Below are 14,041 nucleotides of genomic sequence, written 5' to 3' on the forward strand. Positions count from 1 at the left end.
TTGCTGCGCGACGCAACTGCGGCCATGGCCGGCAGGGGAATGAAGAGCCTCGGCGAGGCCATGCGAGGGCTGAGTCTCGCTGCACAGCCATGCAGGAGCCTGCCGGTTCGTTTTTTTCCCTTACTTTCCTTTTCATCTCCTTCGAGTTTTAGCTGACGGTTGGAACTTGCGCTCCAGGTCCGCCAAGCTTCCGTGCCGTGCGGGAGGACCATGGCGACCGCAGTCGAATCACAGCCTGCAAATATTACACGTTCCGTCTCCGAGGCGTGGAATTCCTGTGCGTGCACTCCCTTTCGGCTTTCCAAAAAGGCCCGTCTGTTCTCTTGTGCTTTGCACGCCGTTAACTTCGCGTCTACAGCAACCACTGTGCCGCTGACCATCTACTCCTTCCCTTCGCTCGAACCGCGCTCTCTCGAGTCCTGGTCCGCAAAGCATCTCCACCTCCCCCTGCGCCGCGATATCCTCCACTTGGCCGTGGTGTACGAAGGAGACAAGACACGGCAGGGAACGGCGTCGTCAAAGACCCGCTACGAGGTTCACGGCTCACACCGAAAGATGCGTCCGCAAAAAGGCAGCGGCCGCGCGCGTCTCGGCACCAAGCAGTCCCCATTGATGAAGGGCGGCGGCAAGACGTTCGGCCCCAAGCCGCGCGACTTTAGCACCAAGCTCAACCGCAAGGTGTACGACCTCGCCTGGCGCACCGCCCTTTCGTACCGGTACCGCCGCGGCGAGCTGATCGTGACCGAGGACGGCCTGGAGCTGCCGCTGCCCGAGGACTTCCTCCAGCTGGCCGACGCCGGCGTCCTGGGCCGCGAGCTGGAGGACGGCTTTGTCCGCAGATACGTGGGCGAGCTGATGGCGTCGCTGCAGTGGGATAAGGCCCACGGCCGGACCACCTTCATTACCGGCGACAGGCGCCCGAACCTGTTCACGGGCATGGAGATTGCCGGCGAGAACGGCCGCGCCCTGGAGCTGGAGGATGTCGATGTCAAGGATCTGCTGGAGACGGGCAGGATCGTCATCGAAAGGACCGCGCTGAGGGAGATGATCAAGGAACACTCGAGCGATCTCGTGTCGCGCGTCGTCGTGAAAGGGCTGAAAACCAAGCCAACATTGGGGCAAGTGCTTGTTCCGTAAAAACACTCGTGCCATGCCGAACTGGGAAGGGGAGTTGGAAGGGGACGCGCGGGGGGGGGGGGGGGGCCGAGGAGAGGGAGGGGCGTTCCTGTACTATATATCTCTGCCTTTAGAACGGCTAAGGGATCGTTTGGCTTGTACGGCAGCTGTAAAAATGTAAAATTTCGCTTTCACGCCCAGCTGATTCCTCTTGTTGTCGTCTTGCCAACGGCCCTTGTTAAGTTTAAGCGAAGGAAACACTGCACGCCTCGGCCGTTTCAGGCTGCCCGGCCTTCCCAGGGCAATCATCAGCGCTTTCATAGCTTGGGACCGCGATAGGAATTACAGGGTTACAGGCACGACTCGCAAAAGTCCGCTCATCACTTACTTACAAGTTCCCCGTACTGGCAATGCGAATAGCATAGTAGGCTGCCACCGTCGACTGCTTGCTTGATCTGGTGAATCATTTGGCCAAGTGGGATGTGGGGCGATGCCCTGATGCCTCCTGCCCAAGCCCCCACTAACGTTCTTCGGATGGCAGCTGCGCACAGACCATCGTCTCAGGTTATATAATGGCCCAACCCTTCCTCGCTCTCTGCCCGTTCTCCTTCTTTCTTTTCCCATCCGAGTGCAGGGGTTTTACGTGTATCAGTGAGGATTCGTCCGAGATCACGTTTTTGCTAGTTGAAAACTACAACCTGACCGCTCCCAGTTGGCTTAGGCCGGCTGGGGAATTTTTGGAACATCATTCTCGCCAAGAGAAGATGCTTTGTTGTCTTTCATTGCCAACGCTTGCTGGTCTGTCTGGTCGAGCGTGGCGAGGAAGGGCCCGGGCCAAGATTGGGATTGGTTGGGAACGAGAGGTCCGATTCAGGTTGATGGTAAAGGGGTTTCGGGAACGACTCGTGGTTTTGGCTTTGGTAGAGGGAGGTCGACGGGCAAGCACGCCAATTGGGACTGCACAAAAGGGTTGCCCGATGACTCAAGCGGCTATGGTCATTCGACCGGCTCAAACGTGTCACACTTGCTTGAAACTGACCTTTCAGGAGTATTCGTATACGCGACAGAAGTCGCTTGGTGGCAAGTCGCCTGTCATTTCAAGTCGGTCCATCCGAAGGTTATTTTATTGCGCAAGCAGCCCATGGCAGGCTCCCCTTGATGGCGTAGAGAGAGCAGGCCTCAAAGAGGCGCGCAACAGGTAGTTATTGTACCAGTCTTGATCGCCCAGTACCGATGTCTTTGTAACAATGTCTTACGCTATCGCATGGAATTACTCCGTATCAAGCGATGGTGTTCCTCTCTTGGTCTGTGGCCAACTTCGACTGTTCGAGATTCCAAACTGAGGACGGAGAGTACAACCTGCACAACCTGCAGAGACGATCCAGCCCACCGACCTGGAATGCCAGATCTGGGTTCGAAAAAAAAGAGTCAGGCGAAACGCCCCACCGTTGCCCGGTTGCCTGGGCCAGTCTGGGTCGTTGGCACCTCAGAGAACAATGGCCGATGTGTGAAACGCATTTACGGGCCAATTGCTCGTGACCTGACCTACGAGAAAGTCTTACGCTATAGTGGATGCGTTTCCAGAGTGATATGAAGCCTCCCAAATTCATTAGAGCGTTATCTCAACAGATGCCTCCTCTGGTTTAAACACCAGAGGACGCATCTCGTCCTCGGCGGACACCGGCCCGTAAAAGCAGAACTGCAGAGAACAGACCTGATATAGTTACCCGATTGGCTGCGACGCGAACAAAAGTGTTCGGGTGGGTCCGTGACTACGCAGAAGGCCCGGGTCTCGCACGGTGCTTGCTCAGTCTGCGGAGGGAGAAGCACACCCGAGCTGTGTGAGCGACCCACCAGTGACCTGCAACCCAGCACCTGAGAGAACGGGCGCCTCCTCTCGGCTGTTCTCACCTCCTCCATCATCGACAAACCTGCTCGCGCTCAACCAATTTCAATCGGCCAGCGCCATTACGCGGCCCGCGATCCGCGCCGACACCGATTCAGTCATTCCGAGACGGCCCATTTTATCGGTAGCAGCCTCTGGATTCGAATTTTTGTCGCCCGCCGACCGCTGGAGGAGCGTTGGTGAACTGGGAGGCTCGGTGATTGCCGTCGTCGCCATCTTCGCGCGACTCGTCACGACCACCTCGTCACCCCTCCTGCCGCCCGCATCACTATTCATACACGTGCATCAAAAAGCGAAACGGCTGTGGCCTTCGACCGCCGTTTTGATTGCACGATCATCTACCCGCGACTCTCTCAGGCCGGCTTTCTTTGTCCAGGTCGCCACTTGGGACCAGAGCGATCTCTGTCCCAAGATCTTCGCATCCGCCGACCCGACATCGCCGCATCCGCGCATCCTCGGTCCATCATGTCCTGTCACCCTCAGACACCGCAAAGTCCTTCCCAGTTCTCTTCTAACACGGGCGACCCGATGATGAGCATAAACGGCTCCGCTGCGTCGACGACGACCACGTTGCCAACCCCCGCCCATAGCGTCAACGGCAGCTCGCTTCCTTCGGAAATGACACAAGATACCAGTGTGGGAGGGGATTCCCCGCATAAGCGCAAACGAGATGTCGATGACATGAGCGACAGAGCGCAGAAGAAAGTCCATGTCGAGAAACGCAATCTTGGTATCGACGACCTTCATTTGGACGTCGGCGAGAAATACCTTCTTTGCAGAACTCGTAAGGCTTCCCTTCTTCCTGCCCAGAGCAGTCGACCCCTGCCGCACACTCACAAGCGTTCCCACCCCCTCTCATTTCATGGCGCTCGTGGCATGCTGTGCTACCTCCGGCCATGACTTTTTTTTTTGGTGCCGTCAACACATCACTTGGCCTGTGTTTTCTCTTCCTGAGAGAGACTTGTTAACGCGGTTGATCCTGCAGCGCACCCTCGGCCTCGGCCTGACGTGTCCGAAGATCTCTTTGAGATGTACGGCCTAACGGGTCTCGCTGCGGAGGTCGCCCGTGTGCTCCCCAACGGCGAAAAGAATGCGCTTAGGAAAACGTATAAAGGCCACATCAAGAGGCTTGGCGTTCAAGGCCACTTCGACGAAGTCAAGCAAGACCCGAACCGGGAGTACAGCCTGACGTACCTCATGAAGCTGCCCCAGGATGTCTGGGACTACCAGCACGTCCGAGGGCAGGATATCAAGGACGGTTTCAGCAGCGAGGTGCAACAGAAGTTGTTGAAGGCAATGACCATGGGCAAGGGAGTCGTGCCCAAATCTCAGTGGGATAGCTCCGTGCTGGGAGATCTCGCCCCCGGAAAGGCCGACAGGCAGTCGCTGTCGGCTAGACCGACGGCGCCGAACACGCCGGCTCCCCCGGCCGGTCTGCAAGGCGTGCCTCGACCCAAGGTCGGCACTCCACTTGCGCAGCCGCAGGACGCGGGCAGATCGATGCGAAACATCAAGAAACGAAGCTACGGTGACAGCAGCTTCGAAGGCTATGGCGAAGGCTATGGCGACGACGAGACCGCTGCCGAAACCGGTTATTCTACCGGAGAGGGCGACATGGCCTCCGGCCAGAAGCGGAGAAAAAAGGTGCTCATCAATGACTACGATCCGGTCTGATGAGAATAACCTTTGCTAATTTGAACACAGTCTCATTCAGGGGTCAACCCGTCCTTCGCCAACCAGACCCGGCAGCCTGCCTGCGGCGCTGGCATCGCGGGTACCTAGGACGTAGCCGGTGCCAGGTCTTGCAGCCAGTCTGTTGAGCCGCGCCGCCCAAGAGGCAGACCTCGTGCTCAGCGCACTTGAAGAACAAAGCCCTCTGATCAGTGTTCAGGGTGATACCTGGTGACCCGGTTGACATGGGTATTCATCTCGCGGCTGACGCAGACGTACCTTTCTCGCTTTCTGTTCTGCGCGCTATCCAAGTCGAGAGAAAAAGACAGCAACCGACACGAACAAAGACGGTCAGATATTTTGGGCTTGCATGTGCTGGCATCATGATGAGGACGGAAGATCAAAATGGCAGGGGAATTCAACGAAGGCTCATGTTAATGATGTGCGCGGATGAAGAGGATGGTCTCTCTCTTGACATCACAATGGGCGACACGGTCCCCCATGCCGGCCCCGCCCAGCGGGCTATACAAGCAGCTGAGGCCGGCTTACCTTTGCATTTTTTTTTCTTCACACAAAAACATTCAGCATGGCGTTGGGGGATTTTCTTTCTTCCTGGGCCCAAGAATGAGAGGGCCCCTACTATATTGCTGGGAATGCCTTTTCTTTTCCGCATTTGCGCTGGCATCACGTCCCAGGATGGACTCGGCCTTGACGAGGTGAAAGGACATGGGCAGACGAAAAATGGTTCTTGTTACGGCAAGGTCATTGAAGAGGCGACGACAATGATGCGTGAATAGGGGAATGATATGGCGGATGGGGACCGGACCGCCTTGCTACCTTGCTATCTGCCGGTATGGAGACGTCCTAGCAGCGCATTTCGCTGCGCCGAGATAGGCGGTAAATTCACGCAATACTTATTGCAGCGAGCATTGTCTGATAGCTGGCTTCCAAATGCGTTCTCTGAATGTTGCGTTGCGTACTGCTTTGCCACGAGAAAGGGGACGAAGTTCCCAGGATGTTTCGGGAAAAGGCGGCGACTTGAACCCCCTCTAACGGTTCAATGCCATGTCCACTCTCTGACCTCACCTTAGCGGGCCATTTTTTGCCATGAAAGCGAGTTCTCTCATCCAAGGCCCTGGGTGATACAAACATCGCTTCGGTCTGTTGGTTAGGTAGGGCTGGCGTGGCGAGTTGGATATTCATGATCACAAACGCTCCCTCCCTCATCCAGACTTGCCACACCAACCGCGCCCCAAACCCAACAAGCCTTCCTTCCAGTGATTCCGCCAACCAGCCATGCCTAGACCTCCGAACCTGCCTGCCCCACCACAACTCTCCTTGATTCTTCCTCCCGAACCCAAGCGGCAATGCGCTCCCCAACGTCACCCACTAGGGGCTCGTAATGACGCCCGGGCAAGAAGAGGCCGCAGTGCGCGCCCACCTCGTCGACGCCCTCCATGTACACCTCCACCCAGGTCGGGTCGACGGTGCCATCTGACGACTTGGGCGGGAGCATGCAAAATTTCCTGCGGCGGGGTGGTTTCTCCTTGCCCGTCCGTTCCTCTACCTTGGTTCCTCCCCCCTGCTCTTCTTCGTCCTTGGTGGATGGCGACTTGCGAAGCAGTTTCGCTTGTTCCTTTTCCATCTTCTTGGCCTCCCTGAGGGCCTTGCGCTGTCGCTTGTCGAGCGCCTTCTGGCGGTCCTCGAGGGCCCTGTCGCGCTTCTTAACGGCCTGAGCGTAGGCTTTTAGCGCGGCTTTGTAGGCCTTTTCAGCTCGCTTGCGGGACTCTTTGTCCGGAAGGGCGTCTAGACAAGGCACTTCTGGTGGGGAGGGAACCGCCGGGATAGGGGAAGACGTTGTGTCTCCACCGATGGGCTCGTCTTCCATCGAAAGGAGGTTGTCTTTGGCGTCGGACGCTTTCCCTCCTTCTTGTGTTCCTTTCTCGTGTCGGGAGGGAGGTCTGGAGATCTCAGAGCTCGCAAGAGACTTACTCCCAGGCTCGTGAACTGTCCCGGATTCAGGCTCCGGCATGGGATCGAGAACTCGAAGGCTATCGCTCCCGGATCCGTCGCTATATTCCTCGATCGATATTCCCGGAGGCTTCACACCAACATCTTCGGATAATATCTGTTGGTCCGAGGCTAGCGAGCCGGCGTCCCGCAATGAACCCCCCCTTACCTCGCATCCATCTGGTCTCCTCGGTGAACCACACGGCGAGGGCGTCCTCGACTTTTTGATCATTCCGGTCGAGACAGTGTAGTAATTAGCGAAGCGGACGCGCACGGCCTCGGGCTGGTTCCAGTTATCGACGTCCTCCAGTGCCCTGAGCCTGTTGTACCTTGACTTCAGCCCGGCAAAGTCGGCTAGACATGCGCCAAATTCAAGGTGAGACATGATGTGATTGGCGGCGGCATACGCTAGGTTTTCCTCCTTGTGTTTGGCTGCAAAGTGGATGATATTCTTGAACCATCCGCGGTCCACGAACGCAACGTCGTTGGGAAATGGTGGGTTGAAGTACGGGTCCTGGGGACCAGACGATGAGTCAAAATGGGGTGAAGACGCCTCGGACGAGGGCAGCATCTCGGAACAGGAAGAGGGTCCAGCAGAGAGTGTCTGAGATCGGCCGGCCTCCGCGTGCTCACCCTGCGAGTCCTCATATATCAACGGCGGGCTTTGGGCGGGCCGAAAGAGGCTGGCAATGCCGGAAACCACAACGCCCGGGTGAAGTCCAAGTAGTGGAGCGTCGAGAGAAACGGTGCCCAGGATACGGTGGCGGAAGGGGGTTGATGCGTCGCATGGGGTCTGGCTCGGCTGGGAGCAAGCCAACGTCAGCCCGTCGAGCCGCCTAACTAGATAAACAGGTGGTTTTGGGAACATACCAGCAGAACTACATCTGCAGCCAGCAGGCCGCCCATAGAGTGGCCCACCAGGACCACGTCGGTCGTGGGCGATTCATGGGGCGCCAACCACTTGCTAAAGTTCTCGCAGGCGACGTCGATCGACTTGTACGTCTTGTACCGGGGGTAGATCTTGGTATGGATCACATGAGTCTCACCGAGAAGGGTCTTTAGAAAGCTGTGCACATGGGCTGGGAATGAGCGGAAGGAAGAGTCGTTGCCCATAAAGCCGTGGATGTAGACAACAAGGAGTTTCCGTTTCTGGATGTGGCCCTCGTTTTCCTCGGCCGAGGGCACCAGCGACTGGGCTGACGACGTTCTGGGGTCGCGTCTATCCCATTGCGAGCTGCCGTATAGGTTGCTGACACCGCCCTCTGGTTGGTTGGACAGCCTCGAGGCGCTGAGCGATGTTGGGAACAGATAAGGAGGATGCGGAACGTCGAGAGACGACGATTCCCGGGCCGGGGTCGGTGCCCACCGCATGACGTCAGCAAGCTATCTGCAACGGGCCCAAGGGCTTAAAATGTGATGTGTGGTGATGGAGCAGTTCGGCGGTTATTGTCATCGTTATTTCATGGAAAAGGCAAATCGGAGGGCGAGCATTTGTTCGGCGTCACAGGTTCCATGCTGGAGTGCTGTGTCGGGACCCGGCCCCAGATGGGCAGCGAAGTGTTTGTGGAGGTTCTTTTGTTGTGGCCATTCAGTGTAGGCCCTGGGAGTTCCGCGGCCAGTTGAAGAACACGGAAGGCCGCAGTAGTGTAATCCGTACAACTACGGATTACACTAACCAAGGCTTGGCCCACTTCCCGCCCGGCGGGGCTCAGGCACACAGCCAGGAACAGTAACGGCGCTGATCAATTTTACGGTATTACGTATGCGACCAAACGTCCTGCATCCTCGCGTAGCCAGGCACGACGCGTGTTTGGACCACATCAACGGCAACCTGCAGAGCACCAAATAGACAATAAATTTCGAGATGTCGCGCACAAAGCATATCCAAGAAACTTCAACCGACGCCCAGCCGCTCACCTTGGAAGCAGATAATGAAGGCCCTAGCATATTACCATCGAGTATCCGTAGTCTACGGATCGCTAGCGGGCGATGATAAATAACACGTCTGGGCGAGTCTCCCACCCAGAATTACGAACGAGCCCACATCTCGAATCGCGAAACGCTAGCGGGAGAACAACGGCCTCTGGACTTTCTTCCTTCGTCACATCTAGTCTCTGGACTCGATATTTGCTAGCCTAATGTTTTTTTTCTCTCTTGCATTTTTCATTTTTAAGGTAATTGGGTGCCGTTGTGCTTTGCTTCTTTTGTCGAGTAAGACTGGGAACGCTGATCAAGTACGGACCCGTAGAGGTTCTGGTCTCTCAACGGCACGGCAAGAGGGGCTGCGCTTCGGTGAATCTCGTGTTTCCTTGTGCAGACTCAAGCTGGCAGGGATCCAACAGGTGGGGAGGAAAAGCCCTTGCCTCCATCGCGCCAAACGAAGTTTCGAGGCGTCGACCAATTGGGGCAGTGGTTGTCCGCATTGCTGCATCGACTGGAGGGCAGGATCGGCCAATGGGGGGCCTTGACAGTGGGCAGTGTGCAAGGGGAAAGCCGGCAACGCAAGGAAGCGAGATTGGCAGCGCAAGCTCAGGCCGATGTCCACGACGAATGCGGAGCCCAGTCCGTTCTGTCTCGACATTCCTCGGCCGGCAATTTCGATTAAAATAGATCGGTGGTCGCCGGAAGGAGGCTGCGAGAATATCCCCGCGACGGCGCCCTTCCAACGCTGTTCTTCTTTTTCGTTTTGTTTCTTTCGCTTGGTCGTCAGGCGTGCCGGTTGCGAGTTTGACCTCCCTTCTGCATCGATGGACATGTGGAGCGGGTGAGTTCAAAGTGGGCAACTGCTCCCAGTGCCGTCCGGGTTTTCTTATGAATTACCCAAGATTATTAACGACTTGGTTTATTTTTGTTCCCCCTTTTTCCGTTCCAAGGGACGGTTCAAGTTGACGCCCCAGTTTTCCATCCGAGGAGACGAGACAGGTTGAAAATGCTGGGACGGTTGCGACCATGACGAGCCGACTGCACTGGATCACGCGCACAGCCAGCTTCGAGTTTACGAGCTTCCATCCACTCAGCCCATCCGCTGAACCATCGAATACGGGGTCAGGCTGCTAGCCTGCCATTCGTTGCCCACCCCCCAAAACGTTCGTTTCTTTTTTCTGGGGGGCAGTTCTTGCCCACATTCGTTCACACACAGCCACGCAACGCAGGCGCCATGACCAACCAAGGCGATCCCAGCGGGCCTTCACTCTTTCAGGCCCGCGGCATCCGCCACGACCACGACCACGACCACGACCATCACCAACACCACCACCACCACCATAATCACAACCATAACCACCAGCATCTGCATCTTCACCAACACCGTCGTTTGCAGTCCGCCGAGGTCGACCCCACCTCACCATACATTCGTTCACCTCCTAGCGAGAAGTTGCATGGCCGTCACGTCGTCGTCGTCCAAACCGTGTCTGTCGTTCAATTTATCGATGCCACGGGTGCCGTCACAGGCGTCGAGACCCTGACCCCGGATCCCGCCGAGTCGTCCAACCCTGTTTTTCCGGCAGCAGTCACTTCCATCTCGACCGAGGTTGGTGACGCGTTGCCCAGCGTGTCTCTCACTGATTTGCTCCCCGACCTGACCGATGGCGCGCCGTCGGAGACTTTATCTTCGTCGCTCGCGTCCTCAGAGACGCTAACGTCCACTCCTTTAACTACCTCTTCTGCCTTCCCCACGTTATCGGTGACTTCCAACTCTTCGTCTAGTACGTCCGGTTACGCCCATGCCTTCTTTCCTGCCACGCTGACTTTTTTTTTTTGGTAGCTCACGTGTCGTCGCTCTTTGGCAATCACACGACCAACTTATATTCTAATTCTTCGCGGACCTCGTCTGCTCTCCGTTCCGTTTTTGCTTCTACCACGACCAGGAGCAGCAGCTCCCTATGGACTTCCACGACCAGCGTCACTGCCGCCACTATTGAAGTCGGTGAAGCAGGGGCTGACTCGAACACGGGCGGGGAAGATCCGGTCGCCGCTCCAGCTCCCACGGACCCGACTTCCGAATCTCATTCTTCTGGGCTCGCCCCGGAAACTCGAAACGCCGTGGTTGGAGGGGTTGTGGGCAGTGTTGCTGGAATCGCCCTCATTGTCATTGCACTCTTGTTTTTGTTGAAGTGGAGGAAACGGCGCGGCCAGGGCATCATGCTGCTGGGCGATGGGGACAACAACGCCCGGGGCAGGGGCTTTTCATCGCCGGAACCTGCCAGTCCCAGTGGCGGGAAGAGCATGGTGCAGCGGGCAGGTGCATTCTCGATACCATCCGCCCTCGCAAGGTTGAGCGGCAAACGAGCGATCGAGGAACCCTCCGCTGGACCGGCCCCGCAAGAGAAGGGATTCTACAGGGTATCAGGAAGAAAGCTGATTTCGGTCCTCGAATCCGGCGGTGACGGCTACAGCGATCCCCACGATAGCAACGGCAGCGGCACGTCGCACTACCGAGACTCACAAGGGGGACTCCTGGATAGCTCCAATCCCTTCCAGCTCGGATCGCCGATGCGGCCGGTTAGTGGCGTTCCCATCTTTCGAGATGGTGCGCAGCGCACCCCCATTCACGAACAGGGACCTCTCCGGCCAGGTCATCGCCCGTCGGTCTTCCCAACGATGTCATCAACATCGGATTCTCCCGGCCGAGGATTTGCGTTTCGAGACGGGTCTCGAGGTTCCGGATCCAGGTTCACCGAAGACGCATGACGGCGTTCTTCTGGACCGACTACTAGTTCACATTGCACATGCCGCATCACTTATTCAATTAATGTCTGGAACAATGGCGTCAGGGCGAAAAAGAGGAAGAGAAAGGGAGGGGCCGGTTGGGGTACGAATACGTGGCTGTTGTGTAGGTCTCGACTGATGGCCACCATATAGCCCTGGCACGATTTTTGCACGCACTTACTTTACCCCTGTCCTTTTTGGCCTTACCATATGCGCCATATTTGTCAGCTCAGGACGCAGATAGATGTAGATACAGATACAGGGCCGGCCAGCGTTCACCTTTTCTCCTGCTTTTTGGGGGTGGGACATTGAGGCATCTTGTGCGGCCGGCAGGCTTTGGCGTCGGAGTTGTTTTTAATCCCCCTTCGTTGTACATATTGCGTGAGGAGCAACCGTCAACTCCAAATATACCTGATGGGCATAGAGCGTTGCGAAGACGGCCAAAGGGAGGGTAGTTTGCGTCGTCATATTCTCTTGTTAGGCGTTGTATTCTGCCCGTAGGTTTCTTCCCGGGCCGATCCTCATCGCAGTTGGAAGACGTTGACCGCAATTCCAGGAAGTCTTCTAGGGTCAGCCGTGCCGTGACGATCAGAGATGAGAGTGGCTACGGTTGGTTGCCGTGTCGTCCCAAGTCTCGCCTTGGAATACTGTCCGTCTACATTACTCATTTACCTCGCTTTGCATCACGGCTTAGGCAAGAGATCCGCGAGCAGGAGGTGCCGTAGTCGGCTCCGTCTCCTCAGGCTTCTAGAGGTTTTTCGTCGGGCTATTCACGGGAAGAGAAATGATCTCTCGACCAGCACCGGCAAAAGGAAGACAGGAGCAACACTATATTTAGACTGAAGTCTGTATATAGCATATCGATTGAACATGGGGTGCGCAGCACCTCTTGGTGTGCCTCGTCAGATACAGGGTGCGCTGCTCCGGTTTCGCGGATTCGTAAATTCCGGTCCATTGTGTACAGAACGTATGGGGAGCCCCTTTGCATCTAGACACCAAAGTAACCAGGGGTGTTGATGGTTGTAAGTATCACCTCCAGTTCAACATATATGTATGTAAGTGTGTATATAGGCAGTCCAGTATACTCCGTATGTAGGCAGCTGAAAGAGGAGAAGGGTAATGGACTTCAAGCTTCGGTTTAAAGATATACACTACACGTAACAGAAGGAGTAGCAAAAAGGGAGTTTGAACCCTACCCGACTTGAACGGATAACCTTTCGATCTGGAGTCGAACGCGCTACCGATTGCGCCAAGGATCCATGCATCTTGATATTGATACTGTGACTAGGATTTGCGATTGTTATTTCGGATAGTTAGGCCAGGAGGCGGTTTTGTTTCTGGGATACTCCCCCAGTTGTGTAAGCTCCTTTGACCAAGCTCAGCAGCTAAAGTTCTGCGGTCCTGATGGTGCGGCCTGTAATCCAGGAGGAGCACCAAGAGGAATGTGAACTGGAGACTTGATTGTCCCTGACTAAATCCTCGACCCCGAAACCTACTATGGCTTTTATATCAGCTCGAGTACTGGTTTTATGTTAGCACTGTCTAAGACGCCTGCCTACCTTGGACGTTTAGAAGGTACCTGATGTACTATGTACGGAATACATGCCTATACTGCTGTACAGGATACGCAACGTCATTATATATCCTACTCCGATGTCTCTTTTTCGTCTACGACGCTCCAGTCCGCCAACGATTTGTATGCTTGTCTCTTGGAAGTCGCGGGTTGCATGTATAGCATACGACGCGGCCTTTTTGGTGTTGCGGGTCTCATCGCAGCAGCCGATGCTCGCGGACACGAGCAATTGATGGGGCAAAGAAAATGCTTTGTAATGTCAAACAGTTGACATGTACATACGTTCCGTAGCACTTGTATAGTAATCATCGGTAGGTTCCGAGCCTTGTCGTGGTGGGAACTCAGAAATGCAGAAAAAAAGAAAAAGAAAAGAAAAAGAAAACGAAGGAGAGGTGGATCTGACGTGCTCAATGATACGATCGATATGGGAAATCAGGAGGTTGCAGGGCTGGCAAGACTGGGGCCTCAATTGGGAAGGGGCACACCGTACGGAGTAGTTTAGAGGTTCACTCCGAGAGACTCAGAGGAAAGAGGTCCATCGCGGGCCAGGCACCTCCGGCTGTCGACGAGGACAACGATGATGGCAAAAGTCATGCAACTGAAACTTCAGGACTTAGTCCGTAGCGCGCTGGGGCACGGAACTTAGCACGGTCGCTGCTGACTTCGGACAGCAGTTAGTACATACACCTCCTCCAGGATAACAAATCCTAGCGCGGTACATGCCCCACAACTAACTAAAAAAAGTGAAACAGCCAAGAAGTCAAGGTACAGCCAAGCCTATACAATTCTCTATAGTATAGAAGTATCAATACCCAGTTTCCCGTCCTTCGTTTTCGTGACCTTCGCTAGCCGTCGGGGCATTGAGTGGGCCAACTGGGGCCAACTGTTGAAGAAACTCAGGGGGCACCGCATCCCACGCCTCCTAAACAGCTAGTCAAAGCTGCGCAAGGCTTAGAGACTGGAGGTTATAGTGCCGTTCGAGCCAATCCTTCATCCAGTGCCATACATTCTCAATAGGGCTCAAATCTGGGCTTCGAGCCGGCCATTGAAGGACCTCG

At 55.8% G+C, this 14,041-nt stretch overlaps 6 protein-coding genes and 1 non-coding gene across 7 annotated transcripts; 5 read left to right on the forward strand and 2 right to left on the reverse strand.

Annotated features, from left to right (window-relative positions):
* Positions 1–24: 24 nt before the first annotated feature.
* P884DRAFT_276078 (mitochondrial 54S ribosomal protein uL4m) lies at positions 25–1,137 on the forward strand (the record flags this gene model as incomplete). Its single annotated transcript, XM_069442910.1, has 3 exons — positions 25–105; positions 178–277; positions 359–1,137. 3 exons carry the CDS (start codon positions 25–27, stop codon positions 1,135–1,137), a joined length of 960 nt encoding a protein of 319 aa, XP_069299157.1.
* A 415-nt stretch (positions 1,138–1,552) lies between these two features.
* On the forward strand, positions 1,553–2,657 carry P884DRAFT_111042 (uncharacterized protein). Its single transcript, XM_069437078.1, has one exon. The coding sequence runs from the start codon at positions 1,689–1,691 to the stop codon at positions 2,316–2,318; it is 630 nt and encodes a 209-aa protein (XP_069299158.1). The 5' UTR covers positions 1,553–1,688; the 3' UTR covers positions 2,319–2,657.
* A 689-nt stretch (positions 2,658–3,346) lies between these two features.
* Positions 3,347–5,152, forward strand: P884DRAFT_111090 (Rox3 mediator complex subunit-domain-containing protein). Its single transcript, XM_069437079.1, has 3 exons — positions 3,347–3,806; positions 4,008–4,666; positions 4,727–5,152. The coding sequence occupies exons 1-3, from the start codon at positions 3,488–3,490 to the stop codon at positions 4,802–4,804; spliced, it is 1,056 nt and encodes a 351-aa protein (XP_069299159.1). The 5' UTR covers positions 3,347–3,487; the 3' UTR covers positions 4,805–5,152.
* An 841-nt stretch (positions 5,153–5,993) lies between these two features.
* P884DRAFT_276080 (uncharacterized protein) lies at positions 5,994–8,074 on the reverse strand (the record flags this gene model as incomplete). The annotated part of the gene is made up of 2 exons (XM_069442911.1): positions 5,994–7,505; positions 7,574–8,074. 2 exons carry the CDS (start codon positions 8,072–8,074, stop codon positions 5,994–5,996), a joined length of 2,013 nt encoding a protein of 670 aa, XP_069299160.1.
* Positions 8,075–8,614: 540 nt separating this feature from the next.
* P884DRAFT_257092 (uncharacterized protein) lies at positions 8,615–9,179 on the forward strand. Its single transcript, XM_069441113.1, has one exon. The coding sequence runs from the start codon at positions 8,842–8,844 to the stop codon at positions 9,169–9,171; it is 330 nt and encodes a 109-aa protein (XP_069299161.1). The 5' UTR covers positions 8,615–8,841; the 3' UTR covers positions 9,172–9,179.
* Positions 9,180–9,860: 681 nt separating this feature from the next.
* Positions 9,861–11,392, forward strand: P884DRAFT_276081 (uncharacterized protein; the record flags this gene model as incomplete). Its single annotated transcript, XM_069442912.1, has 2 exons — positions 9,861–10,407; positions 10,467–11,392. 2 exons carry the CDS (start codon positions 9,861–9,863, stop codon positions 11,390–11,392), a joined length of 1,473 nt encoding a protein of 490 aa, XP_069299162.1.
* Positions 11,393–12,596: 1,204 nt separating this feature from the next.
* On the reverse strand, positions 12,597–12,669 carry P884DRAFT_t60. Its single transcript has one exon. It is a non-coding gene; the product is annotated as a tRNA-Trp (tRNA).
* Positions 12,670–14,041: the final 1,372 nt, after the last annotated feature.

The sequence above is a fragment of the Thermothelomyces heterothallicus genome, assembly GCF_042370625.1.
Source record: "Thermothelomyces heterothallicus CBS 202.75 unplaced genomic scaffold P884_scaffold_6, whole genome shotgun sequence".
Classification (NCBI taxonomy): Eukaryota; Fungi; Ascomycota; class Sordariomycetes; order Sordariales; family Chaetomiaceae; genus Thermothelomyces; species Thermothelomyces heterothallicus.